The sequence below is a fragment of the Mustelus asterias genome, chromosome 24 (assembly GCF_964213995.1).
Source record: "Mustelus asterias chromosome 24, sMusAst1.hap1.1, whole genome shotgun sequence".
In the NCBI taxonomy this organism is placed as follows: Eukaryota; Metazoa; Chordata; class Chondrichthyes; order Carcharhiniformes; family Triakidae; genus Mustelus; species Mustelus asterias.
In genome coordinates, this window is record NC_135824.1 from 8,719,554 (window position 1) to 8,744,450 (window position 24,897).

Below are 24,897 nucleotides of genomic sequence, written 5' to 3' on the forward strand. Positions count from 1 at the left end.
CATAAATTATAGTTCCTTTAACAGCTTCTGATAGTCTCTAACCATGATCTAGAGACTATCTGGTATCCTTGGGTCATAAAGCACAATTCTCCTGGTCGTTGTAGCCAAGGTGCCACCTCTGGTCCCCTGCTCTTCCCGCGGCCTTTCCTTTGAAGTGACTGTGCGCGATTGCAGCTGTCCCAGTGGGAATCCTCCTTCAAACGGCCATTCTCGCACTCTACCATTTGGTAGCTGCTTCCTTTGTTTAAATCATACACAAGCCTATGGGAAAAGTAAGACTTTCAACCCTACATCTACATTTAACTGTCTGTTTTATCAGAATGATATAAACAAGCAAGGGAACCATGAACAAATGGCTTATACTACTAAAAGTTAAAGATGAAACCAAGAACAAATGGCTTGTGCTACTAAAAGTTAAAGATGAAAGACATGAACAAATGGCTTATACTACTACCAGGAGCAATATAAACAAAGGGGTGACTAGCCATAAGGAAGGGTTATGTTTATGATACATTCCAGATACAAAGTTCAACCTTTTAGGCACAAAATACATTGAGTACAAAAAAAAATGAACCCTTTCCCTTCTTCAAGGCATGACAAATATATTCTAGATATAGAATTCATCTTTGTCTTTTTTCTGAGGAATGTTGAGATTGTACTATTGCAACTACTGGATTATGGGTATTTTTGATTCTCTGAATGGTCTCTAATAGTCAACAAAATTCAAAAATCTCTTTCCTACTTTAGCTGAATTGTTCAAATCTAATTTAGAACTCAAGCTTTGTTGCATGCAGTTCAATTTGATTTATGATTTTGTGTACAGAAACTTGAGATAGTTTGACAATATTATTAAACCAAATAGTTCCAACTTGCTTCTCAAATGGGGATAACATTGAAGCAATTCTTAGTTCTAAGAATTTGAGGAGTTTCAACAACTGGCCTCCTGGAATTATTTTTTGTTCCTTCAGAAAATCAGACTAATATTGTTTCTGCTTTTATATTCTTCATGCAAAGTTTTAACAGAAGCCTGCAGATTAACATAGTGTCTTGTATAAACCTTCATGCAAGAATGTTATTGCAGAAACATTTTTTATTCGCTTTTGATTGTCTGGTGCTGCGATGCAAGAAGCCATAGTTCACTTGAATGTAGTAGTAAGCATTTTATAGATTTCAGTTGCTAATCAAAAATTGGTGCATTTGTCAGGAAGGAATTGGTATTTTCAGGCAAAGAAGCTGCCCTTTTGTTTTGCTTAATGTATCTCATCACGTTAATCACATTTTGATATGTCTTGAAGGTAAGAAAAGTCAGGGATGAGAAAAGGCCATTCCCCACCCCCACCAGAGAACGTGTCCTCATTCTACTTCTAGCTCAGATCCTATAGTATTCTCAAAGCAATGGATTAATCGGTTAATGCCAAATTATAAAAACTACAAAACCTTAAATAGACAAGCATGCACATCACAAATGTTTGTTTCAAAGTCTCATCAGGCACGTGAATTGGCAAGACCTCCCGGAAAATGTGGTTAAAATTTTGAAATGTGAACTAATTCATGGGAACTGTTTTTGTAAGCCTTGTGATGTGTATGTGATGGAGTGTACGTAGTTCAGGTTGCCAAATTCCAGAAAAAATCTCTTTGGAATGCTGTAATGAAATTTGCTTGCAAATACTCTTGTGTCCTGAGTATTGTAGCAATTTTTAATGTCAGTAGAGGTTGATGTACTAATTGTCATGAAACTACTCCATAAAATTTCATCTGAACGTACATTAGGCGCTGTGCCTTTTAAATTTCTGGTTGTGAACTTGAATATTATAGCTTCTAAATTGCTATTAACTTTAGTTGGCCTAGTAAGAAGCAATGCAATAAAGATATCTGTCTTTGTTCAGCAAGAAATAGACTTTTAGCATTCATATTAAAAATAGCCTCAATGACCCCAATTAATTTTAAGGTGATGGCATATATGGTCACAGCGCCTGGTCATAAGATCATCATATAAAGAAATAATTTCTTGATTTGTAATAATGTTCTATATTTCATCATTGCTGTCCATGTTGTTTTTAACCATGTAAGCTTTAGACTAGCCCATAATCTTATCTCATCCACATGTCAGTAGAAGATGTTGTACTAATTGTCATGAAACTTTCCATAAAATTTCACCTGAAAATACATTTTAAAATTTTTTAAAACATTATTCTGTAAATTTATTCATATCTGCCATTTGTCAAAGACAAAATCCAGAGGAACCTTGGTCTAATCTTTCAAGAATTTTGTTCACTCTATCGGGTGTACAATTGCTTTCACATTTGGTCCTTTGTCCATGTCATCTGTTCCTTCCAAGCCTGCTACGTTTACCATGTGTCTCAAATTATCACCAAATTCTGATGATCAGCCATTTTAATTTCTTCAATCCCCTAATTCACTCTAATATACATCCCTCTGGACTTACAGTGCTCTGTTCTCTCAGATTTAACACCAACATTTTCACTAAACCTGCTGGCAAGGGGTTGGTGCTACTATTGCTTGGCGAACAAACTCTGTCTTGTGGAGGCTGAACACCAACTCTGAAACATCGCTTTCTATCTCCCCCGAACCATTACTCCAGCACTGAAGGTCAAGCCATTCACATCCCAGATCATCTCTACCTCATCTTCTCCAAAAATCTTATTTTACCCACCCTCACCGCCTGGCTTCCGACCTCATATCCCCAATCCTGCGTAGCTTGCTTCTACTTCCTTTCCAGGATCCAGAAACAGAACTACCTGGTAGACACATTTTTCAGCCTGTTTTGTAACCTGCAAATCCTCCTATTTTCCACTTACATTGATTACATCTCCTCCCACCCTGCTTCACATAAGGATTTGTTTCCATTTTCCCAGCTTCTTCTTCATATCACATCTGTTCTAACAATACAACTTCTGGTGAGGTGAGACAAGATGAGCTGCAGTGAGTATGATGGAGGGATATTGAAGACTCAGGTTAGAGATTTTAATTTTGACGCAGTGATTGATTGGAGGCTTCAGGGACTGGGGTGGTTTGGAAGGGTTTGGGGACCACAGTGAGAGGGGATCTAGCTGTTCACTGAGTCTCCTTAAGCTGGAGTGTGAATGCACTTAACTCCTGAATCCACTTTCCTCACCTTAAGGATGCCTCTGAGTTCTACAATGCTCAGGAAACTTACCCAGTAGCTGTTGAATTTCAAAAGCTGCATACTCATTATTGTATTTAAAGCTGCAACCCGCCTCCTTAGATCAGGTTGGTTTGCTGCCCAACTTCTGGCTGGAAATGGGTGGATTAAAGGTGAGTTTGGGTCAGAAAACAGATTTCTGACACATTAGCTGTCTGTTTCTTTTGGATAAAATTCAGTTCATTAGCTTTGTTTGTCTTCCCACAGATATTGGCAGACCTGCTGAATAGATTCTGTTATTATTTCTGATTTCCAGCATCAAGAGTATTTTTACCTATGTGCCAAAAACTGATATTAACTGGCCTTTTATTGCAGCTGTTTTTATGTGGCCTTTATATTACCAAATTTGCTACCAGCTTCCCCTGCATAAAACCACAATAGTTGCAGTTCAAGATAATTCTTTGGATCTGACTTTGGATTGGAGAAAGGAGTTACATTAATGGAAATATAAATTTGCAGTATTATTAAATATGAACTTGAGTTCATTCCGTTCGAGTAATATTTTGTGTCCAATCTTACATGGATGGTTAATTCACAAACTTGATCCATTCTCAATATGGTCTATTCTGAGTCACAGCTCCAACATTTGTTAATTTTTCTCACCAAGTAATGTTCAAATTTTGTAGGTATGCATCCTATGTCCCTGAGTTGATAAATGATTTTAAGCTGGTCATTTCATCTAAAGTATGTTCCTGGATAAAAAATTTCAAAGGATGTGACTTGAGACTTGCTAAATTTTATAATAGCTGGATTTGAAAATAATAGTGCAGTTTTTGAAATAATTAAAGCAATATGCAATAATCTATTTTTCAATCCATTCCCAATTCAATTTTAATGGATCTAGTTAATACTTTATGAAACTCAATGTTGCACAATTCAGAATGCAAGAGTTTAAAACCTTGAAAGGAGTAATTTGGCATTAACTAATGAAGTGATTCATATCCATAGGGGTAATGAGAATGCTTGATGTAAAAATGCTGTAATTTTGCTCAGCAGGTTGAAACTTGTATTAGCAAGTCCCAAAAGACAAGAGCGACATACTTACTAAGGGAAATTCTCTGTGCCAACATCTTGAATGTAATTACTGTTAGCCATTTAAGCAAATAAACCTGAATAATTGACTGAAGATTTTTTTTTGTAAATCCTGTCTCAAAATTTAAGATTTTGAAATTGCCTTGCATTACTGGATAAGTTTTGCTGCAAAAAGAGACATGTTGTGGAAGCTTTTAGTCTCGCTCTCATCAGGACAGATACAAGAATGCCAAATTTCAAAGGGAACAACAACTTGTGCTGCATGAGAAAAGAATGCTGATTGGTTGGCAAGTGGAAACTGGTTGAGGTGTTGGCATGGAGAATGCACCTGGGAACAGTTATCCCCCAAAGTTTTTAAATTCAGAAAAAGCAAGTCACCTCTGGTTGCTGTGTTGCCATGAGGAATGCACCAGGGAACAGTTGTTCCCCATGCTTTCGTTTAATTGAAAGATGAAATGCCTGAATATGTTCTCACTGCTTATAGAGGACAGGGCCCTACCTGTGAATATATGTAGCCTCTAGCAAGTGCAAGTGGGCTACATTGTGAGCATGACGATCTTAAATAGATTTTTTAGTATACTTGGACAGCACTTACTGAACAATCACAGTTACATTTAACATTGAACCCGATATTGAGTTTTGCGAGCACAGGTTGGTTGAGTAGTCAGTACTTGCCTGTTGCGACTAACAAAAGCGATGTGCTGTTTAATACAATACACCAGTTGGGACATATGACCTACATAGCTGGCTTCACATCAGTACTGAAATCCATGTACCACATTACTCATTTATGTGGTAGACCATCTTTTTGGCTTGATGGCAGTATTCTGTTAGTGGAGAATACCACTCATGTTGCTACTATGTTGTAGCTGTGTGAAAAGGCTAGCTTCACCCGTTGGCCCACATGCTATAAGATTGGACTTATTCGCAACCTTATAAATGGGGCTTGAGTCATTTGCTCACCATGGAAGCTTGATTCCAAAATAGGATGCATCAAAAATATCCTATGGGATAAGGGCAACCCTGATTACGTCATTGTTCATTTCATATCACGCAGACTCATAAATGGTTTTTTTTTAAATTCCTTGGGATATGAAAGTTGCTGGCAGGGTCAGTATTTGTTCACCATCCCTAATTGCCCCTTGAACTGAGTGGCTTGCTAGGCCATTTCAAAGGGCACTTAAGAACCAACCACATTGCTGCGGATCTGGAGCCACCTGTAGGCCAATCAGGTAAAGATGGCAGAATTCCTTCCCTACAGGGTATCAGTGAACTAGATGCATTTTCAACTATCAATGATGGTTGTCGTGGTCACTACTTACTGAGACCAGCTTTCAGTTGCAGGTTTGTTATTAATTAAATTCAAGTTCTATCAACTGCTGTAGTGGAATTTGAACCTTTGTCCCAGAGCATTGGCCTGGGTCCCTGTATTACTGGTCCAGTGATGTTAGTACTGCACTTCCATCTCCCCTTAAAGGCAGCTACTTTCGGTCCGGGAAAGTGCCCAGTCTACTTCAAATTACCCTAGAAGCACAAGGTGTCTCAAAAATTTGAGCAACAAGTGAAGCTAGTTGTTTCACACAACCACAATGCAGTAACAACATGAGTGGTATTCTCCACAAACAGAACGCTGCTGTCAAGCTGAAAAGGCGTTCTGCCTTCCACACAAATGAGCGATGTGTTATATGAATTTCAGTACCGATGTGATGCCAGTTATGGAGGCTGTACATCCCGAGTAACAGATCGTTTCAAATAGCATGTCCCTTGGCTGTTCGCAAGAATACCCCCCACACAATCAGCCTATACTTGCGAAACTTAGAATATAGGATCCGACATTATATATGATTCCCTGATTGGACAACACTTGCTGAACAATCTTGTGTGCTAAGAATTACGGCAACAGCCAATTTGAGATTCTCAATTGGGGCCACAATATGGTTCACCTCCGCTTGCTGGAAGCCTCATAGATTCATATGCAGGCCCTGTCTTCTGCAAGCAGAAAGAACGTGTATATGTCTAGGCATTGTGGCTTTCTCAGTCAAAAAAAAGCATGGGGGACAACTGTTCGTGGTGCATTCCCCATGCCAATGCCTCGACCAATCCAAATCAACTTGCCAATCTGAGTTGACTTGCCAACCGATCAGCATCCTTTTCTCATGCAGTATAAATTGTTGTTCCCTTTTGAAATTTTCTTTTATTTATTGGATGTGGGTGTACATTGTCCATCAATTGAGTGGCTTGCTCAGCTGTTTCAGAGGGCAGCTAAGAATAAACCACATTGCTGTGGGTCTGGAGTCACATGTAGGCCAGACCAGGTAAGGATGGTAGATTTCCGTCCCTAAAGGACATTGGTTGGCAATAGTTTCATGGTCATCATTAGACTTTTAATTCCAGATTTTTCTTTATTGAATTGAAGTTTCATCATCTGCCATGATAGGATTTGAACCTGGGTCCCCTGGGGGTCTTTGGATTACTAGCCCAGTGACAATACCACTATGCCATCACCTTGCCAATTTTGTATTTTTGCCTCTGTCCTGATGAGTACAAGATGAAAAGCTTCAACAGCATGTCTCTTTTTTAGCAATATTGAAGTTCTGTGCCACCAAGTGACTCTTAAATTACTCAAGTGTTAGTTTGTTTTTTTACATTGTTGACAGAAGCTTGAAGATTTAAAAAAATTGATTTCTTGTTAAATAATAAAATGCATTGAGGCACTACAGTATTCTTCCAGTCTGCTTTTCTACTCTGCATCAAATCAAACAGGAACTCTAATGATTAATTAGGCAACAGAAAATACTATTAATATTCAGCAAATCACTCTGCGCCTGAAGAGAGGAACAATTCAGCAGGATGATAATGGACCTCAGAATTCACATGGACAACCCAACAATGACAGACCGGAACAGCATACTGCTATCGTTGCCTAGGAGCTCAGGCATTTTGACATTGACATCACCGGGAGCAAATCCTGGCGGGCAAGGGGAGGTCAGCTCAAGGAACAAGGTAGCTGTTGCACCACCTTCTGGAAAGGTAAACCAGAGTAACATCGCCACCTCCATGGGGTTGGGCTTCAACACTAAAAACAACTAGTTGGCTATGTCAGACACCCCTTGTGGGATAAACAAATGCCTCAGGACCCTTCCATTACGCCCTAGCCCAGAACCAGTCATGTCAGAACTCAGCGCTTACACCCCAACACTGGAAGCAACATGAGTCCTAAGAGGAATTTTACTCCAGCCTCGATCAATCCTCAGCCCGAGTCCCAACTGGAGGCAAACTGATCCTCCTTAGTGACTTCAACTCCAGAGTTGGAAAAAACACAGACCTCTGGGGGGTGCTATCGTCAGAGACGGGGGTAGGGAATTTCAACATCAATGGTACCCTGTTCCTGACTACATGCCCAAAATGCAGCCTTGTCCTAACCACCACCTTGTTCTGTCAGTACAAGGCCTCATGGCAACACAACATCCTCTCTCCAAGCACAGGTACCTGCTCGACTACATTGTCATCCAAGTGAAGGACCGCAAGGATGTGCATAACAACCACGCCATGACAGGAGCTGACAACTGCTGGACAGAACACCATCTATTTCGCTCTGTGGCCAAAATCAATGTAGCCCCAAAGCAGCTAGAGCAACAAAAACAATGCTTCAGGAAAATCAACACTGAGGCACTTTAAAGACATTGATACAAGAGCCCTATTCACCCAACACCTCATTGCCAACTTGATGACTCCTGGTGATTCAAAGATGCAGACTGGCACAAGGTTTGTGGGCAGTCTGCATCTTTGCCCTCAAGGTCTGCCCTCAAGGCTTCCATAATCAGCACCGGTGAAGAGATGCTTGGTCACTCCCCACCGACACCTGGGAATCTATCAGTATATTTTAAAATAGATCTCAACCATCTTCAACTTTTGTAATTGGATTACAGTGCTGCACATTGTGAATACTTACAGATGGTAGCTCTGACTGATTAGTGTAAATATTAATGTTTTACTAATGATATAGCGTGCATTTACAATATGGTCTCCATTGCCCCAGTTACCATGAAATTGCAGAATAGCAACATACTTTATTGCCTTGGGTATGTTATTTAATTATGCAATGATGGAAGAAGATTGGTTGGTTTGTTATAAAGAATGATTATTTTGCAAAGCATGGTTTCGAAATATCTGCCCAAGAAATTCAGCAGGAGTGGTTAAAAAGACTTCTAACCAACAATGGTTAACAATTGTATCTTCGTTCTGGTAGTTTAATGTCATTGCTCCCAATCTATAAAATGAAGGATTTTGCTAAACTAAATTCCTAGATTTGTTGATGCAAAATTGTGATAATTATGGGAATTTTTCAACAGCCTTTCACTGTTAAACTCGGTTTAATGTAGAAATTAACCACCAATTTGAGAACTGAATTAACTGTACAATGGTTGACAAATTTGTGACCAAAATACTAATTAGTTGATAAAACACTGAACACTAATGTTACATTATTTACACACACATTTGAATCTGGTTAGTCAAGTAGGGTAAACCATAATTTTGAAGTAATCAGCGAAGTAACAATTTATGTAACTATTGAACTGTAGTAAATGTTTAGAATCCAGTTCCAGTATTTGCTGTAATAGTTGTGGAGAGGAAATTAATATTTATGATGGGCTAGCGTGCAGTTAATAAATAAATACAAAACTACATATTTTTTAATTAAGTGAACAAACAATCCTATGTATCCAAGAAAGCAAGCTTTCAAATCCAATAGAATTGCAAAGGAGCTTCATGTTTTGAGGTTTGTGATTTCTGCTGTCAGGGCACCGTAAGGCATGTTCGAGGTAGAAATTGTTCTTCACTCTGTAATATGCTTTTGGTATTGCTTTTTCATTCACTCATTGGCTAATAAAATGCCATTTTCACAATTTGCCTGATGTAATACTAGAAGTATCTGCATGTGATTGTATGTGGTGTAAGTTTCTTTGTTCTATATGAATTCCTAAATTCTGTTCGACTGACATTTCTAAAGACAAAATATATTTCTTGATAGATATTTCTCTTCTAGATTCAATGATTCCAGCCCCACAACCCTCTGATATCTCTGCAGTCATCTCATTGTGGCTTCTTGAGCATTTCCAGTTTTAATTGGTGGTTGCATTTTCAGGTGCCTCAGATCTAAGCTTGGGAATTCCATCTCTCTGCACCCCTTTCCTCCTTGACCAAGCCTTTGACCATCTGACCTAATATCTCTATGTGGCTCAGCTTTATATTTTGTTTTATAATACTTCTGTGCAGCACTTGGGACATTCTATTATGTTGAAAGGTATTGTGAAATAACAGCATGGAATTGCTGGAATTCAATTGACTTTCATGTGAGAGCTTTTTTTTGTTGAAACAACTGCAAAATATATTCCAATACAGCTCTATATCACAACATATTGCTTTCAATGTCATTTCAGTAATTTGTCATTTAATTTTTCTGGAGGGTAGGACTGCAATTGAGGCTGCAATCTGATTAGCCATGATCTTATTGAATGGTGGAGCAGGCTCGATTGACCAAATGGTCAACTCCTAATTCGCATGTTTATATACTTTTTCCACTTTTCTCCTGTTGTTGGTGTACATTTCGAGTAAATGGGGAGCCCACTGGTTCTTCCACCCTAATGGTCATTCTTTATGCATGATGCTGTGATTGCCAAAAGATTAACATTGCAGTCAAGCTCAGTTCTCTGTTAATGTCCACATTTGCAATTCCAGCAAATGTTAGGGTATCACAGGCATACCTCCCACATCACCATTTATGTTGTCCCTCAGCATCCCCCAGGGCTTCCTGCACTTCCTCATCTTCATCTGAGGAGGGTTCCTCCTCCCCCAGCCTCTGGCATGGCCTCACCTCTCTGCATAGCCAGATTTTGAAGGGTACAGCAAACTGCAATCAGGGGGCAAACCCTCTTCAGTGCATCTTCAGAAGTCCGATGGTCTCCACTGAGGGAGCTAGCTTGTGGTGGAATGAGCTGCATTGTACCTTTCTTTGAGTGGAGTCATTAGCCACTGTTTAAATAGGTATCCTTCATCCCCAGCAACCATCCCTGCAGACATTCTGGCCCCTCAACAATCCCTGGGAGTGACTGAGGATGTAGAAGTCATGGTAACTCCCAGGGAAACGTGCACACATGAAATATTTGTTTTTGATGGTCACGCACCAACAACATGTTGATGGAATGGAAGCTCTTGCAGTTGATGAACATAAAGGCTGCTGCCAGGGAGCCCTTATAATCACATAGGTGCGATCTATTGCTCCCTGCAACCCAGAGTTAGTTGTGAAGACTGAATCTCTGAGCCTGGCTATTCTTGTCCAGAGCAAGGTTTACATAATGATGGGCCTTCCTGTATGCAACTGTGTGTTGCTGACTGAGAAATGTTGCAAACGACCCCAGTTGCTCCCTGGAAAGACCCAGAGGCAAAGAAATTGAGTGCTGATGTCACCTTCAGGGTCACTGCAAGAGGTAGGCCTCCAAACCCATGTGGTGTCAGGACGTCTTCTCAGAGCATGTGGCATATGTGGGGTTTTTTCTTTATCTGTATCTACTCTTTGTATGTGCTTGTGTGTAGGACATGGCATTTAAACCTCTGGAGCAAGTGTGTACTAATAAATAACGTTAGTTATTTTAATTTCACAAAAAGCTTGCTGCTGAAATAATTTAAATGGAGACAAACTACTCGAGGGTAAGGAAACACACTAACCTCACGCATTAAAACACTCCATCACGGATAAGAGTAAAACACACTAACTCTGTCCGGGACTGTAGTGTGACCTACTGTTAGTCACAAATCTGTCATTGCAGGTGGGAGCAATTTTGAGATGGTGAATTAAGAGCAAGACCAGCTCTTCTTCTGTCCCAAGGTTCCAACTCTTATCAATTTCAGTACTTACATGACAACTTTGAAACATTTTGGGATATCTCAAGGTTGCGAAAATGAAAAAAAATTCTTCTAAACCTTGTAAGACATTGAGTTATAACTGAAAATACCATATTCCAGTATAACCTATAACACGAGGCAAAATTTTACTGAGTTCAGTTAATTTTTATAAATCTCAAAGCAAATCACAGAGCTGAATAAAAACAGTAAATGCTGGAAATACTCAACATTTAACCTGTTCAGTTAACTCTGTTACTCTGAGTCTTCACAGATGCTGCCTGACCTGCTGAGTATTTCTGGCAGCTTATATTTTAATTTCAGTTTTCCTGCATCTTCAGTATTTTGCTTTTGTGACTCATTGGAGTTTATTGACTTAAGTGTATTATTCCTCCAAGAACTGGTACCAGCATTCTTTATGATGATATTAATCGAATATGGATTAAGTAGCCAGCCTTGAACTTGGTTCAGTTGCTATAAGAAAAATGACACAAAGGGTTGAACAGTATCAATGCGTCACTGGCACCTGATTTTAATATTGAGTTTCTGTTATCCACCTGACCATATACTGATAAGATATTGAATTATTTTTATGAAGCTAATCTAGCAAAGAAACAGATGAAACTATCAAAATTTAGGATTAAAATTGTCATGTGACGTAATTGTCATGTGAGGTAGGGGAGTCTAAAACTAGAGGGCATAGGTTTAAGGTGAGGGGGAGAGATACAAAAGTGTCCAGCGGGGCAATTTTTTCAGAGGGTGGTGAGTGTCTGGAACAGGCTGCCAGAGGTAGTAGTAGAGGTGGGTACAATTTTATCTTTTAAAAAGCATTTAGATAGTTACATGGGTATGATGGGTATGGAGGGATATGGGCCAAATGCGGGCAATTAGGATTAGTTTAAGGGTTTTTTTAAAAAAAGGGCGGCATGGACAAGTTGGCCGAAGGGCCTGTTTCCATGCTGTAAACCTCTATGATTCTATGACACTATAACATGCCAAATTAATGCATGTGGTTTCACCATTGTAAATTCTAATCTCGGTGATCCTGATAGAAGGGTAGAGAGAAGGTCTGATACTTATGTTCACGTGCATCCATAGGTGGGGAAAAAACCTTAAGGGCAAGAACTTGCAGATATAATAGAGAATTTAGTGACATGACATCCCTGATAAAGGTGAAAATAGTGAAATAAAACCTTGTTTGACTATAGAAGTACTTTTAGATGCCACCAATTGTGAAAAGTTTTACTGCTGGCATTTTATTTCTTTTCTGTTGATTTAATGTCAACTTTAATGCTTTTAATTCACGTATAAAATGTGTTCCATTTCAAGCATGTTTGATATCGCTATAATGTCCAGGTCCTTTCTGACGTGTCTATTTCAAAAAGCTACATTTCATTGTTCTTGGGTTATTTTAAACTTTGTCCTGATATCTTTTTCTTCTCTCTCCTTTAGGTGTTCCTTTATCCACCCAATGGGGACCTCAGGGTTATTTCTACCCTATTCAGATAGCACAATATGGGCTAAGTCACTACAGTAAGAACCTCACTGAAAAACCACCACATGTCGAAGTGTATGAGATCGCGGAGAAGAGAGACAAAGGCACAAGGCAAAATGACTGGATTGTGCCAAAGGGTTGTACAGTCTCTACAGTCTTTGACAAAACCAGATCCAGCAATGTAAAACAGTTCACTGCAGGTATTTTATCTTGCTGATCAATTCTTGTTGATGCATTATTACTGAGGAAAGACAATGAAGTAACTATTGTCTGCATCAGAGCGTCGGATCTTTGTAGAAAAACTCTGAAAAGGTTTCCAGCTTTTGATGTTGTAAAAAGGGAGGACAAGCTGTGTTATGAAGTCTGTAATATTTCTAGGACTCTCCTTTTATTGATGGCAAAGTAATTTCAAGATCCCATAGGCCACAGACACATCCACTTAGAATGTCTTAACTAATGGATTTTCAAGTGATTTATGGATTGATTTTTAAAAAATTTTTTTAGAGAAAATTTTTAAGATCTATTCATTTGCTGGCTGGCATCTCAAAACTATCTGACCTGAAAAACCTCAGATTAAAAAGAATGCAAATAATTTCCTTCTGCATGCATTAAATTCGCAATGAATTGTACAGAAAAGGTTGAGTTGAAACCTGTTAAAAGACTGAATTGCAGAAGTTGGTTATTTCCATTGGTCTGATTCATGAAAGCTTGATAATTGAAATTTGATAACTATAGGAACTCAGACAGTATTTAGGAAATTTGGACAATCTATTATTGAAATAGGAATGCCTGATATTGAAAATTGCCTAGGTGTTTAAAGATAAAATTATTTTATACACCAAACATCTGCAAAATCCTATGCTGCATTGATCCAACTCTAGAAAAAGCACGAAACCTGAGATTAATGTTAAACCTTCCAACACATTCCAACTTGTCTGCTGCAATGTGCAATGATTTGACCAAGGATGTAATGTTATGGTGTAAGATGGGGCATTGGGCAGCACAGTAGCACAGTGATTAGCACTGCTGTCTCTCAGCGCCAGGGACCTGGGTTCAATTCCCAGCTTGGGTCACTATATCTGTGTGGAGTTTGCACGTTCTCCCCGTGTCTGCGTGGGTTTCCTCCGGATGCTCTGGTTTCCTCCCACAGTCCGAAAGACATGCATTGGCCACGCTAAATTCTTCCTTGGCATACCCGAACAGGCGCCGGAGTGTGGCGACTAGGGGATTTTCACAGTAACTTCATTCCAGTGTTAATGTAAGCCTACTTGTGACACAATAAATAAACTAAACTTTAAAAAAAAAAGGTATGACATCTACAGTAATGGTTTTCTGAAATTTGGAGTGATTGTCAAGAATAGAACTGGTGGTATGAATGTACATGTTTTCACAAATCTAATAGAAAAACTTCAATAGAAAACTGCACACACTTACAGTATTATACAAATGTTTCAATTTATATTTTTTCTTTTCAGAATCTTCGGATGGTGTTTATCTGATGTTAGGAAATGGAAAAGATTTCATCATTTCATTTGATATTAAATTCTTAACAAACGGGAGCATTTCAGTGGTACTGGAGACAACTGAGAAGAACCAGCTGTTTACAATTCACTATGTCACAAACACACAGCTTATAGCCTTCAAAGACAAAGATATTTACTATGGTATAGGCCCCCGGACTAGCTGGAGTACTATTACTCGAGATCTGGTAACTGACCTGAAGAAGGGAGTTGGCTTATCCAACACTAAGGCTGTAAAGCAGACTAAAATAATGCCCAAGAAAGTCATAAAGCTGGTTGCCAAGGGAAAAGGCTTCATTGACAACATCACAATAGCAACCACGGCACACATGCCTGCCTTCTTTGCTGCCAGCGATTGGTTGGTAAGAAATCAGGATGAAAAGGGCGGCTGGCCAATTATGGTAACACGTAAGCTAGGTGAGGGCTTTAAGTCTTTGGAGCCTGGCTGGTATTCGGCTATGGCACAAGGCCAAGCCATGTCTACACTTGTAAGAGCATATTTGCTTACAAAGGAACAGGTGTACCTCAGTTCAGCCTTGCGGGCAGTGGTGCCCTATACCCTCAAGTCAGAGGATCATGGGGTAAAAGCTGTGTTTATGAATAAATATGATTGGTATGAAGAATACCCAACTGTTCCAAGCTCCTTTGTTCTGAATGGTTTCATATACTCTCTACTGGGTCTGTATGACCTCAAAGAAACTGCAGGTGAGAAACTAGGACAAGAAGCTAAAAAACTGTACGAACGTGGCATGGAGTCTTTGAAAGCCATGCTTCCATTGTATGACACTGGCTCAGGTACAATCTACGATCTCCGCCATTTCATGCTTGGTACAGCTCCAAACTTGGCACGTTGGGATTACCACACCACCCACATCAACCAGCTGCAACTGCTGAGCACAGTCGATGATGCACCTATCTTTAAGGAATTTTTAAAGAGGTGGAAGTCCTATTTAAAAGGAGGGAGGGCAAAGCACAATTAGAGCTGAAAGCCAAATTATAATCTTATGAATCATACATATAATATATAAGGAAAGGTTCCTTAATTTAAAAGTTTTTACAAGTGTGCAAATAGTACCTTTTGTATCCTTGCCATCTTCCTCTTGGCACACTGAGTGTAACAATCAGTAATTCTGTATGGAAAAAAAATCAAATGGTTAGAAAAAATGTCCCGGACTAAACATCCTTTTGTTTGTCTTTCTGTAAGTGAAACACTCATTAAGCTTTCAGTTCAGCATGCTCATTAATCTTAACACTTTAAAACCTCTTTCTGGCACTTCACGCATGTCATCAGCGCTCACTGCTTTACAGGTATAAACTTTTCTTTGTGCCTTTGTGGTTTTCAGAATTGTTTTTCTTCAGCATTGACTGTTTTTGCAACTATTTGGTTATACCATCAAATCATTTACCTTTTTGTCAGTAGATGAAATACTGTTTCTTGTTTATTTTTAAAGTAGTTACACCAGTCTCGAACACTTTTCTGTTCAGAGACTTTGTATCCTTGTCTATGATCCTAGCCCCAATACCAAACTAATGTATTAATTTCTATGCTGAATGAAATGTTGAAAATTGTGAATGACCCCTAAGGTGGTTTGTTGGCATGTTTTCATTTTATTTTCTGTTTAGGGTTGAGGCTGCTCTTATAAAGTACATTGAGTAGCATGAACTTTGTAAAAATGTATTCTTTAAATATTCATCTGTAACGGGCACAGAATATTTTTCCATTGTATATTTAAAAAAAGGTCCTTCAAAGCTTATTGCTCATTTAGCTTTTGATGCACATGGCAAAGCACAACACAAAGTTAAAATGTAACTGCACAAGTATAGTATATATGTATAGTGGATCTTGTATTAGAGTGCAAGGGGTGAATTTGGTTTCCAATGGAATCAATAAGTTCCAAGTGGTGGTTGGTGCCATTTCCACTCTTTCTTTTGCCTCCACCACTTTCTAAACCCATTTTCTTCATTCACTCTTGTTTCCATTTGATTTGAGTAGCAACCTCCTAGGATTAAACTTTTATTTGAGGGCACATTGTAATACAGTAATTACTTTATGATTATGGTTATACAATTAGACTATTTTTTCAAGTCTTGTTTGAATGCAGTGAAGGTGCTTGCGTGATTTGGGCATTGCTTCTCTCTCACTTCATGACAGGCAATGTGACAATATAATCTTGTCAAAGAATTGTTGATATAATGAGCTAACTGTTTGACATAGTACATTTTAAACATTCACAGCCTGGTAAAAACAGAAAATTCAGGAAATGCAAAACAAGTGGGTCAGCGACCATAAAGAGAAAAGGCAGGTTACTGTCAAGGACATTTCGGGTGCGGCCTTTCATTGGTTTTGATTAACAATACTTAAAGTAGCAATTGACTGAACTTTGCAGGTGCTGACTGACCTGTTTGTATTTCTAGTATATTGTGGCCAGAATTCTCTGGCCTTTCATGCCCCGCTGCCGGTGAAAATGGAGAATTTGGCGTGCAGCCAAATCTCCATTCACTGCAGCGGGACCAGAGAATCCCAGTTGCTGGCAAGGTCGGAGAATCCAGCCCTATGTTTGTATCTCAGATTTGTCTATCTGTTTTTTTATTTCAAGGCTTGGGCTGCCAAACTATTCAGCAAATAGTATGAGTGGGTCAGGGAAGGGATGGATGTTAAAGCTATATTACTGTATTTTAAGGTAGTGTGCATTTGACAAGAAAATATCACCAGCCCAGAAATGGATTTGAATGCCAAAATCATTTGGATACTGTGAAAGTAAACTAAAAATATTTTCATAACTGTTTTTAATGCCAGAGCATCTCCCAAGTTCAAAACATGTCTTTTTTCTGGTATTTATCATTTGTTATATAGTCTTCTCCAAATAGACCCAAAATAGTTATTGGGGAATGGGAGAAATGCATTGTGTTGAGTATATTTAGAATCAGGAAACAGCCTCACTTGGGTTTTCTTATCCTGTTGCTGTTCTTTAGCATAGGAAACAGACGAAATGATGGTGAAGGAAATCTTGCTTGGTTTCCTTTATTTAAACCTCTTTTTTTTTTATACATGGAACCAAATCAATGTTTTGACGTTAGGAGCATTGATGCATGGATTGAGAGGTTTGCTTTGGTGTTGACGTGGTCATTTGGTTTAATTATGGATGAGGTTGTTTGGAAGTTGCATCTTCCAGCTCTCCTAATATTCCACCAAATTCTAATTATAGTCAGAAAAGGAGCAGACTTTATAAGATCTGATTTTTTTTTTGCTATTCCTAAATAATAGTTAATTTAAATCAGCAAACCAACATGGAATAAAAGGAACTAGACAATCTCTCCTCTTTTTATTGAGTTATCCCTGCCACCTTGCAAATGTGAGAGTGTCTGTGTTGATACAGGTCCATCTGCAATATTTATAGGTATATTGCTCAAATCAGATTGTAAAGCTAATTTGCAAATCAAGTTACAGGTTATGTTGGATGGAATGTTGTCCAACAGTGTGATTTTCATTTTCTGTGCAAAACTGATATCCATTTGATTTAACTAAATGATATATATTTGAGAGGTGTTCACTATGGCATTTGGATGGGCATAGAAATATTTGGCATTTGCTATTTTGTTAGCCAAGCTTTTTTGTTGATGTAATGTTCTGTATGCTGAATCTCTTTTTCTTCCACCAACCCATGGTTCATTTCCCTATTTGTAAAGCGATTGGTGATGGTATTATATTAAAAATGTATTGTTCTGTGTTTCTTTTCCTCCTCTTGTTAGTGAATTATGTTCATAGCTCTAAATCATATTTTTTTCTGAGCTTAAGTGTTGTCAATACCAAAGCATTATACAAAAAAAATCATCCAAACTGCTCTGCACCCGAGAAGATCTTGTTGATAACTCGTAATATTACAAATCACTCTGCTCATTGGATGTATTAAAATGCAAGATGCAGGTGGGTATATGCAAACAGATCATACACAAGCACAATAGTAGATTTTGTGCCGATGTACCCTGTCTGGAAAATGTGCAAGACTTTCACTGAAAGCTGCTATTTTCATTCACACTGTATTTTTTATCATTTTAACTTGTATTTTTACACGTGGATTTGAACCATATGTTGGATATGCAATAAACTGTTTACTGAACACTGTTGCCTGTTGACAGGGCAAGGCAGTGTTATTAGAGCTGTACCGATTTGCATTTGTTAAGCACAATGTGCACACAGTTGTACAGCTTTGCCATTTTGTACACGGCAAGAATTCATAATTTTTTTCAAATAAAGTGACTATATACAACTATGTTTATATAAAAATATTGATTGGATCAATCTTTGCTGTGCTGAGTATCTTTGCTTACTGAAGTTGTACAATAAAACATTTTCTTAAAAAGAAGCTTCCTAGTTCTGTTGGTTTTTCTTAAGACTGTTGCATAAATGTGGAATGTTTGCATGAAATCTGAGGTTACAAATGCAATTCTTCATTTTCCTGAACAAAGACTGTGTCTAGGCCGTATCTGTCTAAAATTCCATATTCACTGTTACTTGGCAATAACATTCAGTTTCTTAAAATGTCACTAGCAAAACTATTATTTAAGCAAAATACCATCTTCAGTGTTGCCATTTTCTAGAAATTATATATAAGTAGGTCACAGGATGATTACTGGTCTAAGATCCCTTTGCATGAACGTGGATTGAGAAATCTTGAATTACATTCTCAGACAAGGAAAAATAGCCAAACATAGTTCTGTAAATGGAGAAAGGAACTAGATGTGTCAATAGTATATTTAGACAAATCAACTGTTACGAGAAACTAACATGTGTATTTTAACATGTTGATTTGGACAGACCACATTCTGCCTGATTTGTCTAGACAAGTAACGTTTGCCAACTGGAGCCCACTGTCGTTAAAATATCAAAGCACTCCTGTAGTTGAAAGCTGCCATGGTTAGATTTGAACCCATGTCCCCAGAGCATTAGCCTGGGCCTCTGAATTACTAGTTCAGTGACTTGAAACTATGCCTCGATTAATTAAGATGTGGAGATGCCGGCGTTGGACTGGGGTAAACACAGTAAGAAGTTTAACAACACCAGGTTAAAGTCCAACAGGTTTATTTGGTAGCAAAAGCCACTCAAGCTTTCGGAGCTCCAAGCCCCTTCAGGTGAGTGGGAATTCTGTTCACAAACAGGGCATATAAAGACACAAACTCAATTTACATGAATAATGCTTGGAATGCAAATACTTACAGCTAATCAAGTCTTTAAGATATAAACAGTGTGAGTGGAGAGAGCATCAAGACAGGCTAAAGAGATGTGTATCGTCTCCAGACAGAGAGCTCTGCAGGTCCAGGCAAGCTGTGGGGATTACAAATAGTGTGACATGAACCCAATATCCCGGTTGAGGCCATCCTCGTATGTGCGGAACTTGGCTATACGTTTCTGCTCAGCGACTCTGCGCCATCGTGTGTCGTGAAGGCTGCCTTGGAGAACGCTAACGCGAATATCAGAGGCCGAATGCCCGTGATATATTCGGGTAAGCGTTCTTCAAGGCGGCCTTCACAACACACGACGGCGCAGAGTCGCTGAGCAGAAACTGATAGCCAAGTTCCGCACATGAGGACGGGATATTGGGTTCATGTCACACTAGTTGTAATCCCCACAGCTTGCCTGGACCTGCAGAGTCTCACTGTCTGGAGACGATACACATTTCTTTAGCCTGTCTTGATGCTCTCTCCACTCACATTGTTTATATCTTAAAGACTTGATTAGCTGTAAGTATTCGCATTCCAACCATTATTCATGTAAATTGAGTTTGTGTCTTTATATGCCCTGTTTGTGAACAGAATTCCCACTCACCTGAAGAAGGGGCTTGGAGCTCCAAAAGCTTGTGTGGCTTTTGCTACCAAATAAACCTGTTGGACTTTAACCTGGTGTTGTTAAACTTTTTACTCGATGAAGTAAGGCAGAGCATTCTGGGGTTCAGGTTTAAATGCATTGCCCAACGTGGAACTGAAACAGATCAGAGAAGTCCCAAGTTTGATTTTTATTTTGTCTCTGTTAAATTAGGTGACCTGAAGTTAAATAAGTGCTGGGAATACTCAAGTTCGGTAGCATCTGTGCAGAGAAACAGTGAATGTTAACTGGGAGGAAGGAACAAAGGAAAGGTTTGTGATAGGGTAGAAGGGTGAAAAGCACTAACATTTTTCATGCTCGTTGCAAATTTGTATTACAATATACCCATTCGCAACCATTTATTATTAATTAGTCATGTGGATGGAAGCATACGAAATTTACATTTAAAATGTCACCATCAATGTTTATAGGACATCCCAAAGTGCGTCAAGTAGCAAATTGCATTTGAATTATGATGTTCATTATGTAGGTAAATGTATAAGCAATTTTTACGCCCAAGTTGTGTTATGAAACTCCACTGATATGTGCAAGTGTTCCTGAAATATTGATTTCCTGTGGTGTATTTTTTTGGATATTAGCAAGAAAAATTTGTGGAAACAGACCTCTCTTTCATTAAACAACAAAGTACTTATTAACTTAGAAGTAAAGTAATAAAACACTATAAAGAACAATTTTATACTTTAGCAAATTAGCAGTAAGAACTTAATCCCTCAAAAACTGAAAATCCAGAAGTATCTGCTTTCTTCATAATCCTAAACTGGAGATTTAGGATTATGAAGAAAGCAGATACTTCTGAGACCCCTGTTTCCCAAACAACAACTATACATTTATTGGTCAAATCTAGCCAGTGATTACCACACCGTACAGCTTAAGCGACCAGAATTGGGAATGGTGTTGGGTTCAGTGAAGAAAATGGATCTGTTGCACAAACTGACTTTTGCCTTCAGCACTTCATCTCTAGCTGAGCTATTTCCTGAAGCTGGCAGACCCTCTCCTACTATTTAAAGTTAATTTATTAGTCACAAGTAGGCTTACATTAACACTGCAATGAAGTTACTGTGAAATTCTCCTGGTCGCCACAGTCCGGCGCCTGTTCGGGTCAATGCACCAAACCAGCACGTCTTTCCGAATGTGTGGAAACCGGAGTATCCGGAGGAAACCCACACAGACACGGGGAGAACGTGGAGACTCCACACAGACAGTGACCCAAGCCGGGAATCTAACCTGGGTCTCTGGAGCTGTGAAACAGCAGTGCTAACCATTGTGCTACCGTGCCACGTTCATCCTGTAATCTCTGGCTGAACTGGTTCCTGGGGATGGCTACCTCTCTCTCTCTTTTTCTCTCTCGCTTGCTGCTCCTTCTTCAATACCTCATCTGTGTCTATTCAACCCACCTCAGCAAGAAAACCCAATCTTTTGTTCTGCTCTGTGAGCAATGCACCTTTTTCCCAGTACTGCACTGAATTGTGTTGCAAATCAATGGTGAGTTTTGAGTTCAGATTTCAAATGAATCCAAGACTTGCAGGTTTTTAAATCCATTTAATTTTGCTAGACAAAATAAAAGTCACTGGTGGAAAGCTTTATCCCCTGCACAGTGGTTGCAAAAACTTACTAATGGCAGCTAAATGTGTGTTGTGTACTGGAGATAAAGGCCACTTCAACAAAGCCTTGAACTGAAATAGGGCAAGCTGTGAGAAGATGGGATGGTAATGGAGAAGGCTATAACCCAGAGGAGGGGATGTGATGTTAAGTAAAATAAAATTGCTACTTTCTATGATTCTGGAAAGTGACTAGATGTTGCTCAGTGCTATGTGGGGGAAAAAATTATTTACTCAATACAGGCAAAATGGCTGCATTTATAGTGCTGTGATGCCAGCAGGAAAATGAATGCCACATTTTGCTTTCCGCTGGCAGATGTCTTTTGGCAACCAAGAACAAATGTTGAGTCGCTCACATTTCCTTTCCGACCACAGTGGCATTTATTTACAATCAGAGTCAAGCCAGGAAAAAAAAATTGTACACACGTTGTCTTGGTGATAAATTTGAATTTTCAGCTGCATAATTTGTGACGAACCACAATTTGTGACATTTTTAAGGCCCATCATTTCTTGGATTTAAATGAAAATTCTTACAGCAAAGGAGGATTTGACTTGCTGAACCTTTCTGAATGTTTGCATTGTGTATTTGTTGTATAAAGCTCCATAATCAAAGAATAAGCTTGGTTCAATTCAAAGTATTCTATATATAATGGCTGATTTTTTTTTTTCCCCCAGCTACAATTCCATTGCTTGTGGCATTTTACTTCTCCAACAAATAGCCTGCAAAGCTTCAGATAACAACGTCGTTACTGATACTGAAAACATAAATCCCTCTTACAGCATTCTCACACTGAGAGGCAGCGTTAATCAATCCATTGTTTCCTTTTGGTTGGGTGCAGATGTAAAATGGGCACCAAGTGACCATCCTGTATCAATGCCCAAATTATTTCTCCCTGGTCCAATGCAAAAATTTGGCTGGAATTGCAATTTGCTTATGCCAGGAAAGAGTGAGTAAGTGAACACTAGATAAGTCTGTTTGTGCTCCCTGCTTGTTTTTGTACACACTATTATAAGGTTTGAACGTCACACATTTAAGAACAATTTAATCCAAAACTTTAAATTTTTTTATTCATTCGTGGAACCTGGGTGTTGCTGGCTGGCCAGCATTTATTGCCCATCCCTGGTTGCCCGAAGGCAGTTGAGTCAACCACATTGCTGTGGCTCTGGAGTCATATGTAGGCCAGACCAACTAAAGATGGCAGATTTCCTTCTCTAAAGGACATCAGTGAACCAGATAGGTTTTTCCAACAATCGTTTCGTGGTCATCAGTAGATTTTTAATTCCAGTTTTTTTTTATTGAATTCAAATTCCACCGTCTGCCGTGGTGGGATTCAAACCCAAATTCTCAGAACACTGGTTGAGTTTCTGGATTAATCGTCTAGCGATACACTAGGCCACCGCCTTTCCATTGGCTAGTTGTTGAGCTTATGCCCCAACAGAGACGAGCATAAGAGATATCCAGGACTGTGTTCATCAAGAAATGAGTCTTCAACACTGGGGACTAGAATACTAAGTTGTCCAGTATCCATTTGGGTAAGAAATATTGAGCCACCTGCTAACCAAAGTTCCCTATACTATTCTGGTATGCATTAACCTTAAACACTAAAGGCTACTCCCTATAATTTTAATGTGATGTTTCCATTTTCCACTGGAGTCATCTTACAAACTGAGTGAAGTTGCCTGTTTGAGAAATTTTGTGCTGAAAAGCTATTTTTATCAAGACCCATGTGGGTAGCCTATTTCCTATACATGTTTGAAATCAGTATAAAAGGAAACTTTCATCCAGGGGATTAATCGGAAACCAAGATCCCAGCTCCTGATTCAGCACGGCAGCCATCCCCTTTGACTCATTTAACATTTCTGTTGCACAGAGCAGCTTTTGAGAGGACTTCAGGAATTGTTGGACAAAAGGCTGAACAAAATCCAAATGGTTCACTTTCTACGATCCTGATGGGTGCAAGTACGATGATAATGGGGGGGACTTTACAGCCTCACTCGTCCCGAAACTGTAAAATCCTGCTTGAGGTCAATGGATTTTCCCATTGTCCGCTCCCATTCCCCTGGCGGGCAGGGTGGTAAAATTCCGGTCTATGGAATTGTGAACTACCATAGCAATGAAGATCAATTAATCCACACTAAAACTAAACCCAGATATGGCGTGAGGGAAATGCAGTGCTGGAGAGCTTTGGGAACCACATATGTCCAAAGCCACCTGTTCTACCCAAACATGCTGCACTTAGCACGTCATGTCTCCAATCCTAAAACGTTCATTTCTAAAATAAATCTATCTCATTAGCATTTTTCTCAGGAATCTGCTCCAGAGCTTGGCACGAAATAATGCTTCCTAAAGCTCTGTCTGTATTCTTCAAAGATAATTAATGAAAAAATACAGTATCCTCGAGCAATCACAACCCTTGGCCACCCTGATTCTGGCTTTCTCTCTGCAAGCTCCATACTGCTGCCTCCCTACCACCCACACTCCATCAGTGAATGTTGGAGATCGGGGAAAACTGATGGTCAGGCCTCACTGTAATTCACATTCAAAAACCCGCCAGGCTGAGACGCCATCAGTTTTATTTTCAACTTATTTTCAACTTTTCAACTTATACCATTCTTGTAGTTTCCTTGTGCAATGTACCTTAGCTAGGTACAAGACACGGTTGGATCTCTTTCCCCAGCCTCCTCTATTGAGCTTAGGATGTTTCCTAAGTCCAAGTGCCTGCATTAGAAATAGAGAGGGACATGTGATTAATCACCCTCATTGATAATACCAATGCAACCCATTACATATCCAAAGATGTGTGGGTTAGGTTGACTGGCCATGCTAAATTGACTCTTAGCGTCAGGAGGATCAGCAGGGTAAATGTGGGGTTATGGGGAGAAGGCCTTGGTGGGAATGTTGTTGTGCAAGCTTGATTAGCCAAATGGCGGCCTCCTGCACTGAAAGGATTCTATGATTTTATATCATTGCACAGGGCTTGTGTGACTGGTCAGAGGGCATAAGGTCATGTTACAGTATTCATGACAATTGGCAAAGACTAGTTTCTAATTGTTCATATTGTTCATTGAGTACAGTTAGTACATAAGCAGGCTCCCATTATGTGCAGTTAGTGTGCCAATGTGCAAGATTAAACTTGAGATCATCCAAAACTCTGTCCATGTTTTAAGTTACAACAAATCCTGTTCCCAATCATCTTTTCTGCTCACATTAACCAGAGTCCTGATTTTAAAATTCTCATCCTTGTTTTGAAACCCTTTCTGGCTTCACTTTCCCCTAACTCTGTAAT

The 24,897-nt window shown here is 39.2% G+C and overlaps 1 protein-coding gene across 9 annotated transcripts in view; it reads left to right on the top strand.

Moving 5' to 3' along the window:
- The window catches only part of LOC144511190 (D-glucuronyl C5-epimerase-like), a 108,933-nt gene extending 90,438 nt beyond the window's left edge, over positions 1 to 18,495 (top strand). For all 9 annotated transcript variants that reach the window (XM_078241263.1, XM_078241258.1, XM_078241261.1 and 6 more), the window contains 2 exons: positions 12,569 to 12,811; positions 14,087 to 18,495. In XM_078241263.1, the coding sequence (XP_078097389.1) occupies positions 12,569 to 12,811; positions 14,087 to 15,111 (1,268 nt within the window). In that variant the 3' untranslated portion in view covers positions 15,112 to 18,495. The remainder of the gene's footprint in view (positions 1 to 12,568; positions 12,812 to 14,086) is intronic.
- Positions 18,496 to 24,897: the final 6,402 nt, after the last annotated feature.